Consider the following 25,672-nt stretch of genomic DNA (forward strand, 5'->3'; position numbering starts at 1 on the left):
ATTATATGCACTTTTTAGAAATGAAAATGTATTGTTTCATATTTTGAGTGTTCTCCTTTGCTTCGCTGTGCACATGACAATGTTTTTCTGTACTTTTTTATTTTATTTTTAAATTTTAAAAAATAAATACATGTAAAGAAAAAGAAAAGAAAAGGAATTATAGAATGTCCAGCTAAAGCTAGAGAGAATGTTAAGATGTCTTGAAAACAAATTATATTGATAACATTTGAGAAGACTGGGGAAAAGAGAAAACTGATAAATAGCTGTCTTTGAATATTTGGCAGTTTATCAAGTGTTTAGAAAAGGGACAAGACAAGTTTAAGCTTATAACTAGTAATAATGCCTGGGAGATTTCAGCTCAATATAAGGAACTCAGTTTTCAACTTAAGAGCTTTCCAATAGTTTTGGCTATTCAAAAATAAAATAGATTATTTTATGAGACAATAAGCTCTTCATCATTAAATGTACATTGCATAGAATTTGAAACAAGAAAGTATTCTGAAGATCACTGAGATCTTCAAGTTGGGTCTATAAGTTTGAATTCTCCACATCAATAACCCTTCCTGTTTGCCTCAGATAATAATCTTATCAGTATTTCAGTCTTTCTTTGCCAAACCCACTGAGTGACCTAGGACTTCATCAAAAGCTGTCCATTTTTTTCTTTGTTTCCCTGGAGATTTTCTTTTGCTCTCTGCTATGCACTTTTTATTTTATTCTTTCCCCTTACTTTATTTCACCCAACCTCCACCAAGAAAGTTATACTTAAGCATAGGTATATTAATAAATGTATATATACATGCACACCCATTTAGTACAAATCTTTTCATTTTGTAAATGAATAAACTGTTTCCCAACAAGGTAAAATGCCCAAGGTAACATAGTAACTGAGTATCAGAAGCAGAGTAATAATATTAACAATATTAATATTAATATCATGATGCTGATGATAATGACAACAATCATGACAATAAATGAGAGGCCTAGTCCTTTGATTATAAATCAAATATTCTTTTCCCTACAACATGCTACCTTGAGAGGAATATTATATAAGGTGTAGTCATATTGTGAGAAAGATTGGATAGACTAAATCATCTGAGATCCTTTTTAGTTCTGAGATTCTAACATACCATTACTTCAATGAATAAGACCTTGTTTTAGACAAAAATAAATGAGAAGTCAATATTGTCTAAATTACATTTCTAGAGAATTTAAACCTTAAGGGTAAGATGAATTTGGTTCAGAAAAACCAGATGAAGCATTGTTTATGTAGAAATACAAGGCTCAGTCACTAACAATCATTCCTTTGTTTAAGTGTAGGCAAAGATAGTGAACTCATTTAAACAATAGCCCAAAGTCCTCCACCTGCTCAGTTCTTTGATCAAATCAAATTCTGGATTTGTAGGTTTAAAAACTGATTTCTTAGTGTTTCTACTTTTGCTTATTGTTAACCATTTAAATTGTACGTGGTAATGATTCTGGCCCCTATGTACCAATTATATATAAGAAGTTTTCAATAATCACCTGGTTTCTTTTCTTCTAGATTATATTAATAAGCTGATTAAATTGCAATGGGATAAAACTACTCTTCCTCACTATGGTAAGCATTATGAGAGTTAACATCACATACTACATTCTATAGTTATTTGATATTTTTATTATTGCAAATAATATTATCAACATATAAACTAAATATTTTAATCATGATTTATATGTACATTTTTTCTTCCTCTCTCCAAATGTGTATATATATATATATATATGAACACACATACATACAAGTAAATATATGTCTATATATAAAATATCAAAATATATTTTCAAGTATATATGTGTATATTCAAATACATTAATTTTCTATACTTTGTTTTTCAAACCTCAGTTCTATCCATCATCCGTAAATTGAAATGATACCTCTGTGGTAGATTTGGACAAGTTCTGAAATTGGGTTCAAAGGACCTGGATTCAAATAATCATTCTGAAATTTACTGTCTGTTTGACCTTAGTGAATCTCTTAACTTCTCTTTCTTTAGCTATAAAATGAAGATACTGAATTAGATGGTCTTAGAGGTCTCTTCCAATAGAAGATCATGAATTCATGATTCTATGATACTAATATGAGCAAAGAAATACTATATATAAAATATTTTCCAAACACAAAAGTCCAATTTATTCTTATTATTAAATAATGGAAAAGCAATGTGATGGTTCCTTGTCCTTTTTCATTCTTCTTAGAAATTTATGTTCTGGAATGTTTAATTAAGTTCAAAACTATTCTTATTTCTCTCCTCTTGTATCCCTCCAAAAGCAAAATAAACAGAAAATAAATATTAAAATAATATTTTATTTTATATAATAAAATAAATCTATTTATGTGTGTTTATATTTATAAATATATTTATTATATTTAAGTATAATATATTTATAATAAAATAAATAACAAAAATAAAAACAAAAAAATAAATAAAATTGATGAATGACATCAATTCAATTACTGTTATTGTTGTTGCTATAAATATGTGATTTCAGTGTTTTATAAAACTCCATCAAGAAAACTTCCTGTACAAGCACATTTTCTTTAACATAAAGCTTAAAAGTGATGTCTGAAACATTGAAAGGTTAAGTCCCTCATTTTAAGTCACACAACTCTGTCCAAAGGAATGTAAATTTTGACTGCAAGGTGTCTTGGGATTCATACACTAGATTTCTTTCTTAAGAACCATTTTAAACTCAGATAACTAGTTCTCATTAATTGGCCAACAAAAGATCCCAAGTCAAGCTACACACTCTTATCTTTGTTTGGGACATGATTATCTCAGAGTGAATGCTATATGGCATTCTACTACTTTTTTCCTTCTGTTTTGGATAGAAATCCTGAGAGTCTTCCCCTCCAAGATTGATTTTTTTTGAATAGATTAAAAAAAGGCTATTTTTTGCCTCATTTCCTTCTCACCTAGTCTTACTCACTAACTAGGTGCTCACTTCAGTCAAAGTGAGCCCTGTTAAAGACTTTAGCTTGTAAAGGTCAAAGTCTTTCAGTATATTCAGAACCATCTCCAATTGTCCTCATCTATATCTGGCCAATGGATGTAGATAGCTATAGAGGAGAAATGAAACTGTGACTTTGCACAACACTCTCTCCTTTGAATTTAATTCACTTACATGGTATAATATCATGTCCCTCATGTAATGGTTATCTTTGAGACTGATAGACAAACAAGAATAATACTTTGAGATGGCACTGGAATCTAAGTCTTTTTGACTTCAAAGCTGACCCATTCTCTTCTACACTATGCTGCCTTTCACAGTAAATTCTTTTATTCTTTAAAATATATAGTAGTTGCTGAAACCCAATGGATTAGTAAAGCAATAGTATTTCAAGTATAGATTTCTCACGGCATTTTTTAGGTGTTCCATGTGTAGATGCTTACTTATTTTCCTGCAATCTCAGCATATTTCTGCTTTTAGGATTCCAAGGGATCTGGTCCTGTTTGGAAGCAGCACAGATTTGTGTTGGAGATGTAACATGTAACAAACAGTTGGCTCTGTACATTAAGGCTTGTTCAGCAACTGGAAGACCATGCAATCTGACACAGTGCCAAGCAGCCATGCGCTTCTTCTATCAAAACATGCCTTTTAACATTGGCCAGATGTTGGCTTTGTGTGACTGTGCTCCAGCCGATATACCTTGTCAGAAGTCCAAAGATGTTCTTCATAACAACTCGTGTGCTGGGAATGTAGTTCCACCCCCATCATGCCTTGATATAATTCACAGCTGCCAAGATGATGAAATATGCAGGTAACTAAAAGCATGCTTTCCTAATTTTCTTACTTTGGCACTTTACTTGTTATTGTTCAATTTTAACATTTGATCAGATTAACCCCCATCACAGTATTTCTTAGGAAAAGATAAAAACAAAAGAAAAAGAAACAAAAATGCTATAATTATAATGACTAATTTTATGGGAAATCTGAATCCATATAAATAATTTATAGGATTTCTATTTATATACATTTGTGTATATAGAGATATATACAAAACACATATATGTTAGTATATGCATACACACATTCATATAGAGACATTTTATATATTATATAAATATGCATATATATATATATGTAAGCATATGTTATTGTTTTGTCAACTTTTGTTGTATCCATCTCTTCATTAACCAACTTGGGGTTTTTTTTGCAAAAGTACTAGAATAGTTTGCCATTTTACAGATAAAGCCATTGACGTAAACAGTATTAAGTGATTTACCTAGTTTACTCAGCAAATAAGTGTCTGATACTAAATTTGAATTCATGACAATGAATCTTCGCTGACTCCAGGCTTCCTTCTCTATCCATTATATCATCTAGCTGCCCCATAAGTATATCTAAGTATATGTTATACATAAATATATGATGTGAATATATAACATATACATGTGTGCATGTATGAATATTTTTATTTATTCAAATGGGGATACATAGTGCTTTGCAAAATGCTATTTAACATGTAAAGAGTTGACTTAGTAGCAAATAACTAGTTTTATTAATATTACTTTTTCTGTTCCTAACAATTTGGTGTGCATTACTCCTTTCAAATACATGTTAGCCAAATTATTCTTCCTCATCTATGACATTCTAGTTCTTGTCTCTGTAACTTTGAACAAATTGTCCTTCCTCCATAGAATGCCTCATCTTCATCTCGTAGAAGGCCAAGATTTATTCAAAACTTAGATAATATGTTGAAACATTTGGTAATGGTCTAAGTAGGTAATACCCCAACCAAAATACTCTTGTACTCATTTTCTATGTACTTTATATGAACATTCCATCTTAGTGAATTATAAATTCCCTGAAAACTAGTAGTATTTCATTATTGCTTCTGTAACCCCATTACTTATCAAGCTGCCTGTAACATAGTAGGTACTAAAGAAATGATTGTTAGTTCATTAAATTGATTGTTCCTTTCAATTCAAATTCTATGTGTTTCATGAAAAAAATGAGTTAAATTAAATAATTTTAAAGTACTTTTTAGCTCTAAATTTTACAATCAATACATTTGAATTATCAGTATAAGAACAATAACTAGTAGAATTTATATAGTGTTGTAAAGTTTTCAAAGAGTTTTGCAATTATTATTCTATTTATTCTTTTAACAACCCTCAAAAGTAAACAACAGTATTATTTTTACAGATGAGAAATGGGGCAAACACATTAAATGACTTGTCCTGGACCACATATATGCTAAATGCCTAAGCCTGGATTTGAATTCAGATCTTTTTGACTCCAAGTATAGTACTGTATCCATCCACTACCTCCCTAGGAGGTAAAGAGTAGAAATCGAGGAAGTTGCCTAGAATCCTTTTAATCATTTGATTTTCATATAACAAAGTTGAGAAAACTAAAAATTAAGGAGCAAGTAACAAGGACAGTAATGTATTAGGTCTTAAAAAAATACAAAGAGGTTTTGCTATCCCTTTATGATGTGTGAAGTTTTCTGATCAATTGATGGAATAAGTGAACAGCAAGACATTTGCTAATAAAAAATTATCTATACTTATAGAGTACAGGATAGCTCCCTGGAGGGCTTCAAGGTCAGCCAGAGTTAGGATAAATCAAAGTCCTTGGTCTTTAGGGGGAGTAGTGAAGGAGGCAAAACTGCCACGAGGCTTGCCAAAGATGTCTCCTGGATCCTGGAGTCCAGAGTCACCAACTTTTATCCTCCTCGTCTTGCTGCCAAGTGCCTCTCTGGCCTTTCTGCCATTGCCCTCCAATCCTTGCCTATGATTATCTTAACACCAAACATTCAGCAAGCATCAATGGTGAGAAGAGCCATTTATTCAAACATATGCTAGTAGAGTCATTGTCAAATAGGTAATTAGCCTTAAGTGCTTGGTTGTCTGATTCAAGCATACTTTTTGGAGTTTCAGCCTTCTACATCTCCCACTTTCTTTTGTTTTAGAACACAGTTAGTCAAGCCCTCCCTGACTTCTCAGGGAGGTGAGAACTACAAAAAGGAGGTGGTCATGTCCTCTCTGATTCTCAGGAAAGGAGGTGAAAACATCAAAAAGGAGATGATCACCCCCCCCACCCTCCTGAATTCTTAGGAAGGGAGGTGAAAGCCCTAAAAAGTAGATGATCTTGCCCTCCCTGACTTCTCGGGAAAGGAGAGGAAAAACAAAGGGAAGTGAGAGTCAAGCCAAATATTGTTGGTGGGTTTCTAGGCTGAAGGGTCTTACTAGAAACAGGTATACACAACAAACCCATCAGCATGGGAGGTATTACACAAGCACATAGCAATAAAGCACAGGCTAGTAGTGATGACTCTCCCCACAGCCAGTGCAGGCTCAAGGTGATGTAACAAACATGAATTGTACATGAAAGTAGTAATATAACAAACAATATGAATCAACATGGTATTGTAAAAGATTTCCAGAAGTCCTAGAAGGAGGGTATGTAAATAACAATCACACATATGCCTCCTTCTGCAACCAAGAAATAGTCCAAAACCAATCTATTGTCCATTACTTCATGTGTCAGGGAATCCAATGATCTCTGAAAGTTTTTGAAGTCCTGCAATGGTCTTTTTATGTGTTAGGGAATCCAGTGATTCTTGCAGATTTTGAAGTCCTGCAACAGTCTCATCAGGTCTCAGGGAATCCAATGATTCTTGAGGGTTTTCAAGTCCTACAACAATCTTATCATGTCTCAGAAAATCCAATAATTCCTGAGGGTTTTTAAGTCCTACAACAATCTTATCATGTCTCAGGGATTCCAATAATTTCTGAGGGTTTTGAAGTTCTGTGTCAGTCTCATTAACAATTTTTGATGTCCATGAGTCAATTGCCATAACTGCCATGTTCTTTCAGTGGTAGGCACAATTAGTGATGGGACCACCCAGTGTTTCTTGGGTCTTCTCCTTTGTTTCAAGGGTCTTCCCGTCTCTCTCCAATGGACAAGGCAAATACGGCTCATCAACACCCATCTGATTCCTTCTCCATCTGTAAAGATACAAGCAAACTCTCTCCCTCAAGCAGTTAACCTTTTTGGTCCCTTCCATTCACCATTTTCTGGATCTCTCCACATCACCTGGTGATTATCTAAAGATAGTGGATCTGCTCACACTGGACACTGCCTTTCTGTTGGGTTATAAAACCTGTTTGCTGAAGCCAATGCATCTTTGTCAAAAATCAAGAAGTTAATTGTATAAAGAACTAAATTTAGAAATTCTCTGGGGTTACCTGTGGATCCCTCTTTCTTTTATTTTTTTGCGTAGTGTCTCTGTTTCTCCTCTCTACTACTGCCTGTCCTTGAGGATTAAAGAGTATGCCAATGGTGTGTAAAATCTTATACTATGCACAAAAGTGTGCAAAATGTTTTAAAGTATATGCAGGTCCATTATCTGTTTTTATTGCTTGTGGCACACCCATAATTGCAAATGCTTGTATAAGAAATTCAGTGACTACTCGGGCTGTCTCTTTTGCTGCTGGTATTGCAAAAGTGAATCCTGAAAAGGTGTCTACCGCAACATGGATAAAAGACAGGCGACCAAAAGATATTATAATGGGTCATATCCAGTTGCCAAATTTCACTGGCTCTCAAGCCACAAGGGCTCTTCCCTGGAGGCAGTGTAGGAGCATAGAAAGAAAAGCAAGCTGTACAGGCTTTTACTATGCTCCTAGTTTACTCTCTTGTTTTCCCAAATTGTAAATGTAAAGCTCAAGCAGCCTAATGATATTTAGAATGAGATTCTTGGGCTGCCTGAAATAAAGGAGTATTGACTAACATGGTTAGAAGGCTATCTGCCTTTGAATTTCCATCAAAAATAGGAACTAGAAGTCCACTATGAGAGTGGACATGCAAGATATAAATCTTATTTGGATGCTTTCTCACTCGCTCTTTAAGTTCCTTAAAAAGCTGATATATATTGAAAGCTACCAATTTTATTTGGGCTGTGGCAATTCTTTGTACCACACCTACTGAATAGGTGGAATCAGATATTATATTTATATCTCCTGGATAATAAAAGCTAAAATGATTGCATTCAATTCATTCTGCTGAGTGGACTGAAAAGGAGTTCTGACTACTCTCTTTATAGTTATCATGAGAGTATACAGCACAAATGTTATGTTTGGATGCATCTGTAAAGATAGTTGGTCCTTTAAGAGGAACTTTAGAAACCTTTTCTTCAAGAATACATTGCCAATTATGCAATAGTCTGGTTATCTTTAATGGAGACCTGTGTGCAAAATTTGGAGCCATGGCCAATGAAATTTGCCACTCTGGGATGGTGTCACAGCATACATTAATTTGTGCATTGGTATAAAAGGTGTATATCTTGTTAGGTCTTATCCCAGATAATTGTACTGCTCGCTTAATGGCCTTTAATAAAATTCTAGCCACAAGCACTGGGTAAGGAGTAAAACTTTGTTCTGGTTGTGCTGGGATGTTTACCCCCTCTATCACACTGTCTCCTTGATGAAGGACTGCTGTGAGTGTCTTTTGCATGGCAAAAACTGATATTTCCAAGGATTTTTGAGTGACTCTTTCAACTACATTGGATAAGCCCAGTTCAACTTCTCTCAAAGCCTCTTGAGCTTCTTTTGTAATAGAGTCATTGTCTCACATTGAATAGGTAATTAGCCTTAAGTGTTTCGTTGTCTGATTCAAGCATACCTTTTTGGAGTTTTAGCCCTCTACATATATTCAAGAAAATACTTAAGGAATTGGTAGAAAACAGATAGCTCTGTGGAGTGTGACTCTAATAGCATAGAGGAATCAGTTATGGATGAAACTGGCACTTTAGAGTAGATTCTTAATTCTGGAAGGAAGGAGTCTCACTCTTTACTCCACTCCTTACCTATTGGCCATGACTGGAAAATGAGACAACTCATCCAACAAGGGCAGCAGTTAAGACAGTAGATAATTCTGAAAAGTGTGACATCTATGAGTAGAGAAAAGAGAGAGATAACCCAGTTATTTTGGAATTTTGCTTCAGCAGAACCTGGGGGCCAGAGATGTGACCTGTTTGGAAGTCAATAAACATTTATTTAGCAGCTACTATGTTCTAGCTTTTTATACTAAGTGTAAGGAGAAGACACACATTAGAAGAGAAAAGTCATTGAGTACCTAAAACATTAGTGGTTAGCTACCTGCATTACTATGGTTCTGAAAGGTGTACTTTTCTTATATATTATGTCTCCATGCTTATTCTTTTTATTAACATTGAATGTATTTTTGGGAGAATACACCCTAGATTTATGGAACAATATTTTATAGGTACTGAAAGTATGTTGCTTCTCCCATAACTGTTCCCCCATAAATCATGTCCTCTGAATAATAGAAGGCAAATTCTACGAATGGCACTTATGACATAGTTTCAAACTTGGAAGTCATTGTCTACTTGGGCATCTAACTTCTAACATGATTCAGGGAATAAAATAAAAGGGGCACTAAGTCATTAAAGGTTTCACAGGTACATAGAAAATGTGTTCTCCATATTTTTGTTTCCTATCCTCTCTTTCCAACCTGAGAATCCCATACCTTTCATGTTTCTTGTTGCTTAGCCCCAAGGGAGGTAATTCCTTTAGTAAATCCTCTTCCTAGCCCAACACATCTCTGTGTTGCTCAGGGAGGACAACATCTCAGATATGAGGCTTGCCCAGCTGTTTTCAAGGCTGCTCGTTTATTTTTGGCATCTAAAGTAAGTGCTGTGGAGTATTTAGAATTTTTCATAGGCATCAGACACCAAGATCAATCATTATATCCTGGATCATTTGCAGTAATCTTTACTGTTGTCCTGCCATTGGCCTTTGATGATTCAAGAAGAAAGAATAAGGCTGACCTTTACACAACTCTCCTTAAGTCCAATTCACAAACAAGTCACACATCACTCATGATGCTATTGGTCCTCTTTAAAAATGAAGGATAAACAACATCTCTGCCCCTAATTCTAGCAGTGTAAAATTTACATAGAAATGGGGAACACTAAATTCTAAATACAGATCTCTATAATCTAAATGTTAACTTAGTTTTAAAGTATAACTCTGTTATATTGTATTTATATTTAATTTGTTAAATTTTTCATAATTGCCTTTTAATCTAGTTTGGGTCCTGAGAGTATAAGGGCCAAATGTTTCACATCCCTGACTTACTCCAACCTTGCAGCTTCATGTAATCCTAGCTTTTTGTTCATTAATCAGGATATATTAAATTTAAGTTCCCCTATTGTGGCTACATACCTAGTATTAGATTTGATTCTGTCAGTGGTATGTAAGGGAAAGTGGAATAGAACTTAATGACACCTAATTTGTATAAATTAAACAGGTGTCATGATGATACACTAATTCTTTAGAGCTGATGAAAATTTGACTCTTTATCAGTGCCACCCAATATTCTTTATTTTGTTAATCTGCTTCCTGACATTAATAAGCATCTTTAAACATGTGTGGCTGCTATTATTGGCTGTACAGTTTTTTCTATTAATTGGGAAGAATAGGACTCCTTAGGTTACAAACTCATTTAAAAGTTATAAAATCATTTTTTCATTCTCATGATTTGTGATTCTCAATGCCAAGTTATAATTGTTGCCATAGGCATTGTCAAGTCATTTGAAAGTTTTAAATGATATATATTTTCTCTGAGGGGCTGAACACTTGGAAAATCAAATTTCATTTTAGATTTATACCTTTATTCATCCATTATCACCAAAATCTTCAATTTGAAAACAGTAGAGAAAACAAGACTTTTCAAGTTTTTAATGCATTTTTCAAAGAAGTCTAATTAAATTAGACACATATGGGGGTCAGGGAAAGAAGAGGATTATTATAGTTCTACGTTAAAGTGACATAAGTATTACATAGAATTTAGCACTCCAAATTCTGCTGAAATACATGGATAGGATAAAAAAGAAAGAATTCAAAAAAGAGTGTTTTTATATTATTTGAATTTATTTTAGAATTCTATAGGAATGCTCACTTTCTCTTAGTCATTAATAGTTTCATTTTAGTACTTATTCCTTTACAAGCCACAAAGACTTTTCCTGTTGCCTGAAAATGCATTCCTCCTGTAAAATGGCTCTATTGAACACATCTTGCATTTCTTACCTTTTTCTCTAGGACATTCTGCCAGACAGTTGAACCACTCTGTTATGACTCATAAGCTGATCTTTCTGTGACCACTCACAAAGAACATAGCTTCCCATCCCCTCTCTAAGATATCCAACATAGACTCTTGAAATCTTTTGCAATGTAATCATTCTTTCATTTGGTTGCAATTCATTATTTACTGTGGCTTTCCACTTTTCAGTAATTCTAGGAGTGTTTTAAGTAAATATTTTAGTTGACTCAATGTTTCACTTCCTGTAGAGGTCTGAAACTCTTGAGTTGATGCACTGAGGTCAGGAGAGCGGAGTACTTGAGGCTAACTACCAATTGGACAATACTCTATGGGTATATGCTTGGAAAATGGTCCTTCCCACTATCCTGTGCTGGCTCTATGATTAGTGTAGGAGGGACTAGGGGGTGGCGTAAGACTAGCCAGAGACACTTTGGCGGTAGACAAGGAAGAAGGTGGTCTTGGAGATTCTGCTTCCATCCTGTTCACTTCTACTCCTCAAGATCAAGAATAAAGACCAAGGACTTTTGCTTATCCTGACTCTGGCTGATTCTAAGGTATCCTGGGTGCTAGTGTGGTCATCACAACTTCCATAACTTTCATTATTCATTCTTTTCTTCATTCTTCCTTTCTTTCTCCATAGTTTTATCTTTGGCCACCAATCAAATGCTACATATTTTAAAATAAGCAAATCTGGCTATTCATTATTAGAGTATGATAGGTTTAACATTAGAAGGGATCCTGAAAGTTATTTCATTCAATCATCTTGTTTTATAAATTAGGTTATTGAGGCTGAAGATAGGTTAAGTAAATATCCAAAAGGTTACTTTGACATTAATTAGCATAGCTAGATATGAATCCATGTCCTCTGATTACAAATCTAAGACTCTTTTCATTGATCCATTTATTAGTTCTTATTGAACTTAAAAAAAAATTATATGCATTCTGGTATTTGCTTGACTGTATTAATTGTATGTACACAGAGAACAAATAGCATAAAAAAGGGATTCCTTTTCCAGGCTTTCAGTGGGACTACAAACTTGGATGGAAAAAATGACATCTTTCTATATAGTCATTTTCTTTAGTAATGCTATGTATTTTATTGTATGTAGTTAAAAACATTCTGAAAAGGTATCAATACTCTTCAGACTATCTTTCTGTCTCTCTCTCTGTCTCTTTCTCTTTTTCTTATCTCTCTGTCTCTATCTCTCTCTTTCTGGCTCTGTCTCTCTGTCTCTGTCTCTGTCTTTGTCTCTCTCTCTCTGTGTCTCTCTTTCTTACACACACACACACACACACACACACACACACACACACGCACTCACATACTTAAGAACACCTAGCTTAAAAAATAGAGATCTGATCTAAGACTAAGGAAATCTGTGTATAATTCCTGATTTTAGCATTCATATCCATGACTCTTCCCTTTCCTCCCCTCCCTTTTTTTACTGATCTACTCTCTTCACATCTCTCTTCCTCTCCTTTCTAATTCCCTCACTTTTATTTATTTATAAAATAGGAATTTGCATCAGCTACTTCACATGGTTAATTCTAGGAAAACATTTTGTAAATATGATAGGAATATGCACCTTAGTTACTAAGGCAGGGTTGACCCCTCCTCCATTCTTGCTTGTGTTTCAAGTCTCAGTAAAATATGCCACTTCTGCCCCTAATCCTTGTCAATGAAAAGCTGTTGAGAATCTTGAAGAAACTCCAGATTAATTTGTCCAACCTGGTCCAGCTGCCAAGAAAGGAGGTGGAAAATTGAAAGAAGATGAAAAAGACATAGACTCCTAGACTCCAAAAGACCCAATACAAGATATTTACTAGAATAAGGTATATTGAATGGATACTGAAAAAGAGGAGAGATAAACAGAATCAATTCACCCTCACTGCACCAGAAATAGGAAAATAAATAGACATATATTAATTTGATAAACTGTCAGACATATTTTATGCTTAAATTACAGTAGGGCAGGAAATGACTGAAACAAATAGTTATTAAATGAAATAGGTTCGTTCTGACTCTTCTTTTATCAAATGGCTAATGTGGAACTATGACTGATATGATTGCACATATATAACCTTAAAAATGTTTATATAAGATCAAATGTCAGTCTCTCAGCTTTCTTATATTGCTATAAGAGATCCTGACTTAGTATCTCAAATAGCCATACATCAATATGGATGCTATATTTTCAATTAGTGAGTACAAAATTGGTCCCTTTAAAATGAAACTGGGAATGAGAACAGCAGTTGGGATTCCTACTGCAGACTCAGTAACAGGAGACCTTTTAAATGAAGAGAAAGTATAACACCTTTCTGGATCTAGGTGGGAAAATACTCTATGATTTTATTTCTTCCACAGGAACCCTTATGATAGTAAATCTTTCACAGGATGAAAAAACACAAGCAAGTTTTCTGACCTGCTTGAGGGGTTTGGAATGGGGAGATAGTTTTTTTCACTTTCTCAAGGTAACATTCTCTTAAAGTATAATCCAAAAGGAAATAGGAGGCCAATGTGGCAGTGCATATCTTCCCAACAGAGAAGAGAAGGTAATTGCTAAGAACCAGAAATTTCAACAGAAAAACATAATTTAAGGGTTTATTTACGTGAGTGAGCATCATTCTTTTTCCCCCCTGAGGCAATTGGGGTTCAGTGACTTGCCCAGGGTCACACAGCTAGGAAGTGTTAAGTGTCTGAGATCAGATTTTGAACTCAGGTCCTCCTGACTTCAGGGCTGGTGTTCTATCCACTGTGCCACCTAGTTGCCCCAGTGAGCATCATTCCTGCTTAAAGGAGAGAATCGTTTTGTTTCTGAATATATGTTCAGAGGAATAATGTGTGCAAGAGAACTCTTGAGACTTCAAGTCAAAATGAGACCTCCATTAATATATCCAGTTGCCTCTTGAAAAGGCTTAATATTTCTTTTAAATTGAGCATAGTTTATTTTTCCTTTAAACCAAGTTGATTCTACTTTGAGGGAAGCTGGAACTTTTTTCTGGCAAAGTAGAAAGAATCAAGTTGCTGTTGTAATAGCAAAATAGAGGCAAGGTAATAAACAATAGATGGTATTTTTTTTTAAAAAAAGGAAATTCACTGCTTCCATAGAAATTTTAAATAATATGATTTACTTCCTATCTAAAATAAAACGTGGTATGAATATCATTTAGCATTTTGTAATCATTTTATTATTTTCAAAATTGATTTTTAATGAACAAGTCTCCCCTGAAAATTTATTATTGCCTTAGACATAAAGAAAAGGGGAAAGGTAAATAAGAATACATTTAGCTATAGGAAGGATGTAAGGAACTAGTAGATGAAAAAACATGAAGATTAAAGAAGGGAGGAAACTATCAAAGAAAGAAGCAATAAATGAAGGATTGAAACTAAAATAAAGAAAGAAATGATTAAATGTTCAAACCTCTGGAGGAGATGAGAGGGAATAGGATCAAAAGTCTTCTAATAAAGACAAAAGATCACATATTATTTAGAGAGTGAAGAAGAAGAGGGACATGATGATGAGAGTCGAGAAGTATAGTGCAAGGGAAAAAAGGGAGATTTTACTTACCAACTCTAAAATGACATAGGTAGATAGAAAAATAGATAGTCCAAACATGTTCTTTAACACTGAATTTTATTGTTGTTTAGTCATTGCAAACATATCTCATTTTTCAAGACCACATTTGGCGTTTTCTTGGCAAAGATACTGTAGTGATTTACCATGTTCATCTACAGGTCATTTTATAAATGAAGAAACTAAGGCAAACAAAGTTAAATTACTTGCCAAGGGTCACACAACTAGTAAGTGCCTAAAATCAGATTTAAACTCAGGAAGATGGATCTTCCAGACTCAAGGTCTGTCACTCTATTCACTATGCCACCTATATGCCTTTCAGCACTGAATACTTTGGGAATTTCTGAGGTTATATTTTAAATATAACCAGCAGTTATAACTATGTGCCAGCAGTATCAAGATAAATAACCCAAAGCTGTGTACCCAGGGGGCATGATGTTACTTATTGAAGAGAGGCTAAAAATGTAGATAAAAATATAAAGAGAGAGTTCTATGTTGCAGATGAAATTGCAAAAATAGCATTATTTTGTCCTAAATGTTTCAAAAAATTGAAGTAAAGCCATAAAATTGATCAAATATATAGTCAAAACATTCTTTATAATATATTATTGGCTTATTTAAAAGCAAACATAACAAATAGCTAAAAATCTTTTGTTCTGGTGATTTTTTCAAAGTTTACTTTTAATCAAAATCTGTTAGGAATCTTAAAAATATTTTGTAAATTTTAATTGAGACATTGGGATCCAAGAGAAGGAAATTGGCAATTGTCCACTTTTTATCTACTAGAAATTTGGGTTAAATGACTTAGACCAAACTCAATAAGAAAATGGCTGCTTGCTTACCATAAGAATAGTATTATCAAAAGTATTTCATGCCATACTATAAATCTTCATTTCCCCAAATGAACCCACAATTGAAGTAAAAATGAAAGAGAATTAATATCTATGTTTAATCAAAAAGAGAATCTCTTCTTTTTTCTATTGGAGGTATTTTCCATATAAGCTTGCTTTCCACTTACAATGTAAAAAGTTCTAGAATTCTGCATTTTATTTTTTTTTTATTTGTTGAGGCAATTGGGGTTAAGTGACTTGCCTAGGGTCACACAGCTAGGAAGTGTTAAGTGTCTGAGTTCAAATTTGAACTCAGATCCTTCTGACTTCAGGGCTGGTAATCTATCCACTATGCCACCTAGCTGTTCCTTGTATTCTATTTTAAAGTAGTTTTCAGGAAAAATAAATGAAGGTGACACAAACTTAGTGGTACAAAAATAAGATTTTGTATTATTTTTTGATGCATTCTTTATTCAAGCTAACTTGGACCACTTACTTATTCTACCTTGTGCCCAATATTTCATTTTCAGATAATTTCCACATCTGAAATTCTTTTGTTTCTCCTTTCTTTATGCTTCATGAAAACTCTAACTTCCTTCAAGGCTCAGCTCAAATGTTTCTTCCTACTTGAGGAACATTCTAATTCCCTCTCCCCTATCAAATTATTAGTGCCCTTTCTACTTAAATCTGCTTTGCAACTTCTTTGTAATGTATTTGGTAGTAAAACTTAGTGGATACAGGGCTGGTCTTAGAGTCAAGAAAACCTAGGTTAAAAATATGTAGCTCTATTCCATTCTGGTTGTGTGAGCCTGGGAATATTAGTTAAAGATTTAATTCTCTAATGTTGGCAATTCTGAGAGGGTGAATTAAGAACAAGTATTAATCTGGATTGGGGAGCTAGGGGGGAGTGCAATAGCTGGAGCCAGGAAGACACATCAAATCTGACCTTAGAAACTAACCATGTAATCCTGAAAAAGTCACTTAACCCTATTTGCCTCATTCGTAAAATGATGTGGAGAAAGAAATAGCAAACTATCTTAGTATCTTGGCCAAGAAAACCCCAGTTGAGTTTTTGAAGAATCAAACAGCAGTACTGAACAACTAATCTACATTAGTAAGGAACATAAATGCATGATCTTCTTACACCAGTGAAATCAAAAGTCCTCTTTTGAAAAATTATCTATACATAAATTATTTACTTAAATAGAATGTGAATTCTTTGAGAATGAAAAATGTTGATTTTCCCTGCTTTTTTATCACCAGCATTTAAAACAGTACCTTTCTCATAGGTATTTAATTGTTTATTTGGTTATATTTTAATTAGCATAGTACCTATAGCAGAGTAAATGTTTAAGAAATTATTATTGATTGGTTGGTTGAATTGAATTGAATTTATGTGTATAGCCAATAATTATTCTTGACTTTTTTTTTTCTTACCAGAAGCCACTATGAAACATTTCAGTCAAAATGCTGGCGTCATGTCACTGAAAAATGCTATTTTGATGAGACTTGCATTAATACCTTCAATAAGGAAGATATAACTTGCTCAGCAGATGATACATGCAAAGCTGCTTATATTGGCACTCTGGGGACCATCCTTCATGTCCAATGCAGCTGTAGCTCCATTCCATTCACTGAACAGCCATTATGTGAGATTTTTTATCACATGCTTCAGAGCAGATCCTGCTTCAGTAAGTTATCTGATCCACATGACCCTTAAAGAATGTCCAATTTTATGGCACTACATCTGTACATATGTATATATGATAGTTGAATATAGCTATACTTATATCTGCATTAATAGGGAAAATGACATCTTGTCAGTGTCAATGAAATCAGCAGTTATATCTGAGAAAAAAATCTATATTCATGTTTCACTAAGTAGAATTTGATCTCTTTAAGGATGGGGAATGATTGATTTTTAAGTCATGGTCATTTAACACAGTAAAGTGCCTTTCCATATATTAGATACCTACACCTATATCTCATCTCCATCTTTATTTCTATCTCTTTCTGTCTCTATCTATATTTATTTTATTTTAATTAATTTTAATTACTTAATTTTACATAAAAACTTTATGCTTACTTAATTTTTTATTGTTAAGCATCTAATTATTGCATTTTCTGAGGGAATAAATTGTCATTCATTGGTTAAATCATCCCATTATCAATTATTAGTTGAGATCACAGTTATTATTCTAGAATAATAATTATTAGTCTAGCTTGAGCCATAAGTACAGGTTGAGAATTGAAAGGGACCTTCAGTGTATTTGTTAACATCAGTGCCTATGTGAAATTTGTCTCTATTTTATCTTTCTGACTCTATAATGTGGGTTGACCAAGCTATAATGACTTTTTGAAAAATTAGTTTTCTGTAGTGTTTTAATTAAAAAGAAAGAGAAAAAAGAAAGTAGAATACTTCTGAAATTAAGTCACTCTCACTCTGAGATATTCAAATCTAGCCTGTTCTCACCATTTCACAAGTGAAAAAGCCATCAAGCTTAGGGAAAGTAAATTACATTTCTGAGGTTACAAAGTAATCTACATCACAGAACTTAGAAGATGGGTTTGTAGAAAAATAAGCCCATCTTTTTTTTTAATTCTCTCAAATAACATGTAAAAAATTTTTGATTATATGTATATATTCATTTTTTATTATATATTTCTTATGAATCATGTTGGGAAAGAAAAATCAGAAAAAATGGAAAAGCAAGGGAAAAAAAGACAAAAGAAATACAAACAAAAGTGAATATAGAATGTGTTGATTTATATTCGGTCTTCATAGTTCTCTCTGGATGTGAATGGCATTTTCCATTCAAAGTTTATTGGGATTGCCTGGGATCACTGAGCCTCTGAGAAGAATATGTCTGTCATAGTTGTTCATCACACAATCTTGACATTGCTATGTACAGTGTTTTCCTGGTTCTGCTTGTTTCACTCAGCATCAGTTAATGTAAATTTTTCCAGGTCTTTCTAAAATCAGTGTCTTGATCATTTTTCCATTACTTTCATATACCATAATTTATTCAGCCAATTGATGGGCATCTACTCATTTTCCAATTCTTTCACACTACAAGAAGAGCTGCCATAAATATCATTGCACATATGGTTCCTTTCCCCTTCTTTATGATATTTTTGGGATACAGATGTAGTATGCTGGTTGAAAAGGTAGGCTTTTAGACATCATTCCAAATTGCTCTCCAGAATGGTTGGATTGGTTCACAAATCCACCAACAATGCATTAGTGTAAACAGTTTAAACTTTATTTTATTTTTTTAAATAACTTTTTTATTGACAGAACCCATGCCCAGGTAATTTTTTACAACATTATCCCTTGCATTCACTTCTGTTCTGATTTATCCCCTTCCTCCCTTCACCCCCTCCCCCAGATGGCAAGTAGTCTTATACATGTTAAATATGTCACAGTATAGATACAATATATGTATGCAGAACCAAACAGTTCTCTTGTTGCACAGGGAGAATTGGATTCTGTTTTTCAACAGTTTAAACTTTAAATAATGTTGGTTTTTTCCTGTTCTATGTTTCTTTTGAGTCCTATGTTTGAAGATCAAATTTTCTGTTTAGTTCTATTTTTTCAATAGAAATGATCGAAAGTTCTTTAGTTCATTGAAGATTCATCTTTTCCTCTAAAAAAGTGATGTTTAGTCTCACTGGGTAATTGCTTCTTGGCTATAATCCTAAATCCTTTGTCCTCTGGAATATGGTATTCCAAGAACTCTGATCTTTTATTGTACAAGCTGCCAGATCCTGAATAATCCTGACTGTGGTTCTTGGATATTTAAATTATTTTTCTTGTTGTCAATGTTATTTTGTGCTTTTTTTTTTCCTGGCAGTTTCAAGTATTTCTTTCTTATGAGTATTGTTCTGGAGTTTTGCTCAATATTACTGGAGGTTTTCTTTGAGGGATCTTTTTCTGGAGGTGAACTATGGATTCTTTCAATTACTATTTTTCCCTCTGGTTCTACTATGTAAGGGCAGTTTTCCTTAATGATCTCTTAAAGAATGCTCTCCAGGCTTCATGGTGTCTTTCAGATAAACCAATAATTTTTACATTGTCTCTCCTGGATCTACTTATGATTTCAACTGTTTTTACAATGAGGTATTTTATATTTTCTTCCATTTTTTCATTCTTATTTGACTGATTTTTGATTTTTCATAATCATTAGCTTCCATTCACCTAGTTCTAGTTTTTGATGTATGATTTTCTTCAGTTAGCTTTTGTATATCTTTTCCCATTTCATTAATTCTACTTTTTAAATTGTAGTTTTCTTCAGTGTTTATTTTTTAATTTGGTTAATTGTGTTTTTTCAAAAATTGCTTTCTTCAGTGGATTTTTTTTTTTTTTTTTGCATTTGGTCAATTGTATTTTTTAAGAAATTGTTTTTTGCTGTGATGTGTGTGTGATAAAATCAGCTGGAGTCAGGAATTCAGGTTAAGGGAAAAATCTTCAATCTTTATTGAAGTGAAGATGTGAAAAAGGATTGTGATAGCAATATGGGCAAGAAGGATTGTGATAGCAATATGGGCAGCTGCAACAGGAAGCCAGCTAGCAGAGGGGGATTGGAGATGAAGGGCCGCCACAATAGCAATGTGAGCAGCTGTGATAAGATGCCAGCCAGCAGTCTCTCCTTCCCCTTCCCTTTCCACTCCCTTGCCTCCACCCACCAAAAACATCATTTCCTATACAACACATCAGGACTTGCACAAAGAGTGGGTGGGGGCGATTTTTTCTCCAAGCATATATATTAATAGAGTATGGTCCAATTACTATTTTGACTCATGTGCTTGGGACCTCAGTGCATCAACTCAAGCCTCAGCCCATTACATTTTTCAGTGAATTTTTGTCCTTTTTTCTCAAGTTGTTTTTCTTTTGAATATCTTTCATTTCTTTTCCCAATTTTACCTCTACCTCTCTTATTTGCCTTTTAAAATCTTTTATGAGTGAAGTCTCTTTGGGTTTGAGACCAATTCCTATCACCCTTTGAGATTTCCCATTTGGGCTTTTTGTCCTTTTCTAAATTGGTGTTTTGGTCTTCCCTGTCACCATAGTAGCTTTCTCTGGTTAAGGTGATTTTCTTTCTTTCTTTCTTTCTTTCTTTCTTTCTTTCTTTCTTTCTTTCTTTCTTTCTTTCTTTCTTTCTTTCTTTCTTTCTTTCTTTCTTTCTTTCTTTCTTTCCTTCCTTCCTTTTTTCTTCCTATTTTATGACTTTAAATATCAACCTCTTCTCCTGAGATACAGGAGACACTGTCCCAAGTATCTTGTGCAGCTCTGAGCCTTGACTTTGAACACAAGTCCCTTATGTTTGGCATTTTGTTCACAGAAGTGATAGCTTCTATCTTTTCTATTTAGGCAAAAGCCTGATTTCCTGGGCTGGCAATTTGCCTTCTGCTCTGGAATTGGAGGGTGTCCCATAGGTCTGAAATGAGGGCCTCAGTTGATGATCTGCTCTGATTAAGACACTTTTACTGGTTTTCCAGGACACCATTTGACAGGGGATAAACACCCTTTTCATTATGGTGAGACTAACCTTTCTTGAAATTCTTCTATCTTGAACAGGAGAGTGGTTTCATTCCATCAAACTATGTTCAGAGGCTTGGTTTCACACTAAGAAAGCCTGAGCATTTTCTTGACTTCACACTGCCATTTTGACTCCATCCCCCAAAAGTAATAAGCTCCTCTTTTAAAAAAAATTTTTTCTATTGTTAAATTTTTAGTATTAGGCAATTTAGATTTCCTGGTAATGAAAATTCTTATGGAATTAAATTCCAAACATAGAACATCTCTTTTCAATGTTTCTTTAATGTTTCTATGAATCATATTTCTTAGGATACTTGCTCTGTAAAACAAAACATTTGAGGATGGATTATTTCAATGTGCAAGTGAAATTAATATTTAAATAAAGATCTTGCCAGAAAACAAGGAAACAAGATAGTGAAAATGGAATTGATGCTACTCTGGGAATGAGGACCTGATTCTAGGGAATGCTCTGTACTAATTAGCTATGTGATCTGAATCAAAATTCCTCACCTGTTTCTTGTTTCTTTATTTTTTATTTATTTGTCTCTTTTTTTAATCATTTAAAGAAATAGGGACCATTCCAGATACAACACATCCTACTTGTGTGGATTATAAATCTAAAATAGTGCCTTGCATATATTAAGTGCTCAAAAAAAAGTTGCTAACTAGAATTCAATGTAATAATTAGGATACTTTATAAATACATAGCTTATTCATCTCATTATATTTATATCCCACTAAGATCCTTCATTTCCACTTCACTGTCATACTGGCATCTATATTTCAATATTGTGTGCACTTAAGCACTCTGGGTAACCAATAGCAAGCCAAATGCAAGACTTCAAGAACCCAAGGAATGCTTAGTTAAGATGTTCTTATACCCATCCATTCCCATTCTGGTCATTAGTCTTTGGAATGGCAAAAGACGGATTATAAAAATGTAGTTTAATACAGCAATGAATCTTTTTTTTCCAAAGATGTGGATCTCAAACAATCCATTTTTTTTTTATTCTTGTAATTCTAAGTCATGTCTTCCCATTAAGCCTTCATAGGGCATCTGTTCAATATGTCAGGTCCCTTCTTTTAGGTCTTAATATAGCACAGATTCTACAGAAGCATGTAATCTTTCCATGGAAGTTTTCTTTCTTGTACAACATGTACAACATGGTCCTTTCCCCAACATAAATTTCTAAAACCATATATATATATATATATGAGTAATTTAGCATAATTGTAATACTATGTATTACAAAAAGGAATCTTTGTTTCAAAGAAAAGCACTATCTTCATTCTTTTCCATTCTGAGGCCATTTTACTGGATAGCTACAATAATTTTTTGAGAGAGATATACATTTATTCATTCATTTATTTATCTACTTATTTATTTGTTTGTTTGTTTATTTATTTATGTATAGATTATCTCTATGCCCTATCTACACAAAATGCCTAGCAGAGTCTTGGCAAAAGGTATTTTTATTTCCTTACTTTTTCTAATGTTTATTTAGAGTAATATATGCCTTGTGTTTATGTGTCTATTAAATGCATATATGTATATGAGATTTGGTAATTATTTGAATTTGGATTCAATCAGAATAGTGTTGTTCACACACAGAAGCAGCTGGAAGATCTTTTCAATTTATCTCCTGAGCTATGCAGGGAGGATAAGCTTCCCCCTTTCATGCAACACTTAATATTTATATTGAGAAAATCACTGAGAAAAAGTATTTCTGTTGTCACATATTTCAATTCAATGTGAAATTTTAATATTTCTTGGAAGGACAGTTTTTGAGGTACACTTTTCTTTAGGGTAAAAATTTTATCAAAGAGAGAAAGAGAGAGATGGAGACAGAAATAGAGATAGAGAGACCAAAAGATATTCAACAAACAATAAACACTATGAGATATAATTCTGTATATTTCTTAATTAAATGAGTAACTATATAGTTATGGCCAGATGTAGTATATTGTTTGTGAAAGCCATCCTAGTCTCTTCTCAAACTTTCCCCAAGAATAACCTCAATACTTATAAAACACAATCTCCTAGAGAGTAGAAAACAATTCACCTTTTTTCTCTTCATTTCTAGTGTATAACATAAAACTTGGAACATAGAAAAGGTTTAATAAATACTTACTGATTGATTAATGAGTTATTAATATTGTATATTGTTTTGCTAAAAAAAAAGTAGAAAATCAACCTAGTAATTGTAGGTTCAAATGAATATCTGGAGGAAAAGAAAAAAAAAATGAAATGTTCTCCACTCTCTATGGTTATGTTTTATAAATCTTCAGACACCTTTGATGAAAGTTTACAAAGTGAAACTTCCTAAAGATTACAAAATGAGAAAGTAGACATTTTTTTTGCTATTGATATTCATCAGTCTTTTTTTTGTGGTAGTAAAAAATGTTATAATATTTTCCCAGCATCTAGTTCAATTTCCTCTTTTGGATATCATGAGAACTCTCTAATACCTTCCCAATTATGTCACCTCCAACAAGGACTTGTTTCTATTTGTTTCATTTAATGCCATTTTAACTGTTTTATGCAATATTATTAAATCTAGCCTCAGAAACTTACTAGTCATGTGACTTTCATCAAATAGTCACTTAATCTTTGTCTACTTACATTCCCTTATCTGTATTATAGGAGTAATAATAGTGTCTACATCCTAAGGTTTTTGTGAGCATACAATTATATAATACTTGTAAGGCACTTTATAAACTTTAAATGGTGTATAAATGCTACAATGATGATGATGATGATAATGATGATGCAAAACACATATAATTTATTGCTAGCAGTAGAGATTTCTAGGTTGTCTTAGTCTTCTCCTGGAGTCTTCCTTAAGAAATTATTTAACTTTCTTTAACTTATGATATCTGTTTCCATATCCATTTTTCTTCCTTCCTTTTCTTTTAAGTGCCAATTTGTTAGAAGTGACAGACTTGAGTCTGATTTAATTATAGAGAATAGTTTTTCCACTCAAACTCAAAAGGTATTTTTATCTATTCTCCACAAGACAATGTTCATGTTAGACATGCATAACTGATGTGTAAATGAGTGTTTAATAGTCCCTTCCTGTCAAAAATAATGCATTTTGCTTAATTATTTACATTGATATTTCAGTGTATTTGTGATTCCATAAATGTTGACATTTTGTACAACAGTAAATAATGTAACTCTGTGATACTCTCTTATCCATGACATTCTTACTTACTTTCTTCCATGAATGATGTATAGAACTTCCTTAGATGACCAGGGTGCAGAGATGGGAGATGTCTTCTTAAAGTACTTTTGATATTGCTTGGTATGTGTATTGGTTCATTAGTTAGCTATCACTCAATATATATGACTGGTCCATTTCTTCAGGTTCAAATTAATCCCTTTTCTCTCTTTTAAATTACCTGCCTTGCATATTTCTTGATTGGTAATGTGTTTCATACTATTCACACTATTTATGTGAGACCCAAGTAAAATATGATAGTCATAGGTCATAGGTCATAGGTTACCACCATAATATTGGTGTTAAACTATATGATGAGCCTTTATTTCAAGGAAAAGTTTAGTGCCATTTAAAACACTGAAGACATTTCACACAGATAATCCTGTCATCTCTGACCAATTATGGCATCAATTATTTTTTCTTGTACATTCTCTGTCATTTACATACATATCACATACATATAAATATATACACATATGTGTTCACATGCACATGTAGATAATATGAAGGTGTGTCTTATATGCATGTTAATATACATTTGCCCAAAACATACGTTTAGCAGTCTACACATGTGTATGCATGTGTATTTGTATGTGTATACAGAGACAGAGATGGAGGCAAAGAGACAAAGAGAGAAAGGAAGAGAAAGAAATTTTTTGAGGCATGAATATAGCTTTGTATCAGAGTCTGGACACTGGGCATCATTCACCCAATTGTTTCCATTGTGTGAGTAAAGTCTCAGGAATAGAATGAGTGTTTTCTAAGGTCCAGTCTAACTAAGAATAATCAGATTCAAATATCAGCAGGCTTTATATTTGGAGATGAATCCCTTGTCCAAGGTAAAGTATGAAACATATCAAACTGAAATGTGTATGTACTATGTATACTATGCTTGAAGTTTTGTAATAAAAAAAAAAAAACGGGAGTCCCTTCTGAAAGGTAAGATTGTGAAAAATGACTTAGATTTGGAGTCAGAAGACTCAGATCTGCTACTCACTACTTGTATGGTCTTGGGCAAGTCATTGCAACTATAAGTCAAAATGGCAAGACTATATTATCTATTAAACTATATTTAGTTCTAAATCTTCAAATCCCTATTACTGAGCTAAGTTAAATTTCTGATAAAGATATATATATATAATTAAAAAGTAAGAAGTGAGTATTCAGATAAAAGGAGTTACCCTTAAAGCTACACCACCCATATGGTAGTAGCTCCCTAGATTGCAATTATAATATATGAGGATATATTTAACTTCTATAGTCTCTATATAATCTCTAAATGGAAAATAAAACTTATAAAGAGATAGCAAATGCCAGAATAGGAAATTGTATTCTTTCATAATTTTCTTTAAATCTATTTAGGAGACCCATTTTCCAAGAAATCCTCTTTAGAGACTG

At 33.3% G+C, this 25,672-nt stretch overlaps 1 protein-coding gene across 1 annotated transcript in view; it reads left to right on the forward strand.

The window, feature by feature from the left end:
* Positions 1-25,672, forward strand: part of GFRAL (GDNF family receptor alpha like) — a 103,579-nt gene that overhangs the window by 15,930 nt on the left and 61,977 nt on the right. Inside the window, exons 4-6 of the mRNA XM_051996704.1 lie at positions 1,555-1,597; positions 3,466-3,796; positions 16,955-17,205. Coding sequence (XP_051852664.1) covers positions 1,555-1,597; positions 3,466-3,796; positions 16,955-17,205 — 625 coding nt within the window. The remainder of the gene's footprint in view (positions 1-1,554; positions 1,598-3,465; positions 3,797-16,954; positions 17,206-25,672) is intronic.

Source organism: Antechinus flavipes, chromosome 4 (genome assembly GCF_016432865.1).
Source record: "Antechinus flavipes isolate AdamAnt ecotype Samford, QLD, Australia chromosome 4, AdamAnt_v2, whole genome shotgun sequence".
Classification (NCBI taxonomy): domain Eukaryota; kingdom Metazoa; phylum Chordata; class Mammalia; order Dasyuromorphia; family Dasyuridae; genus Antechinus; species Antechinus flavipes.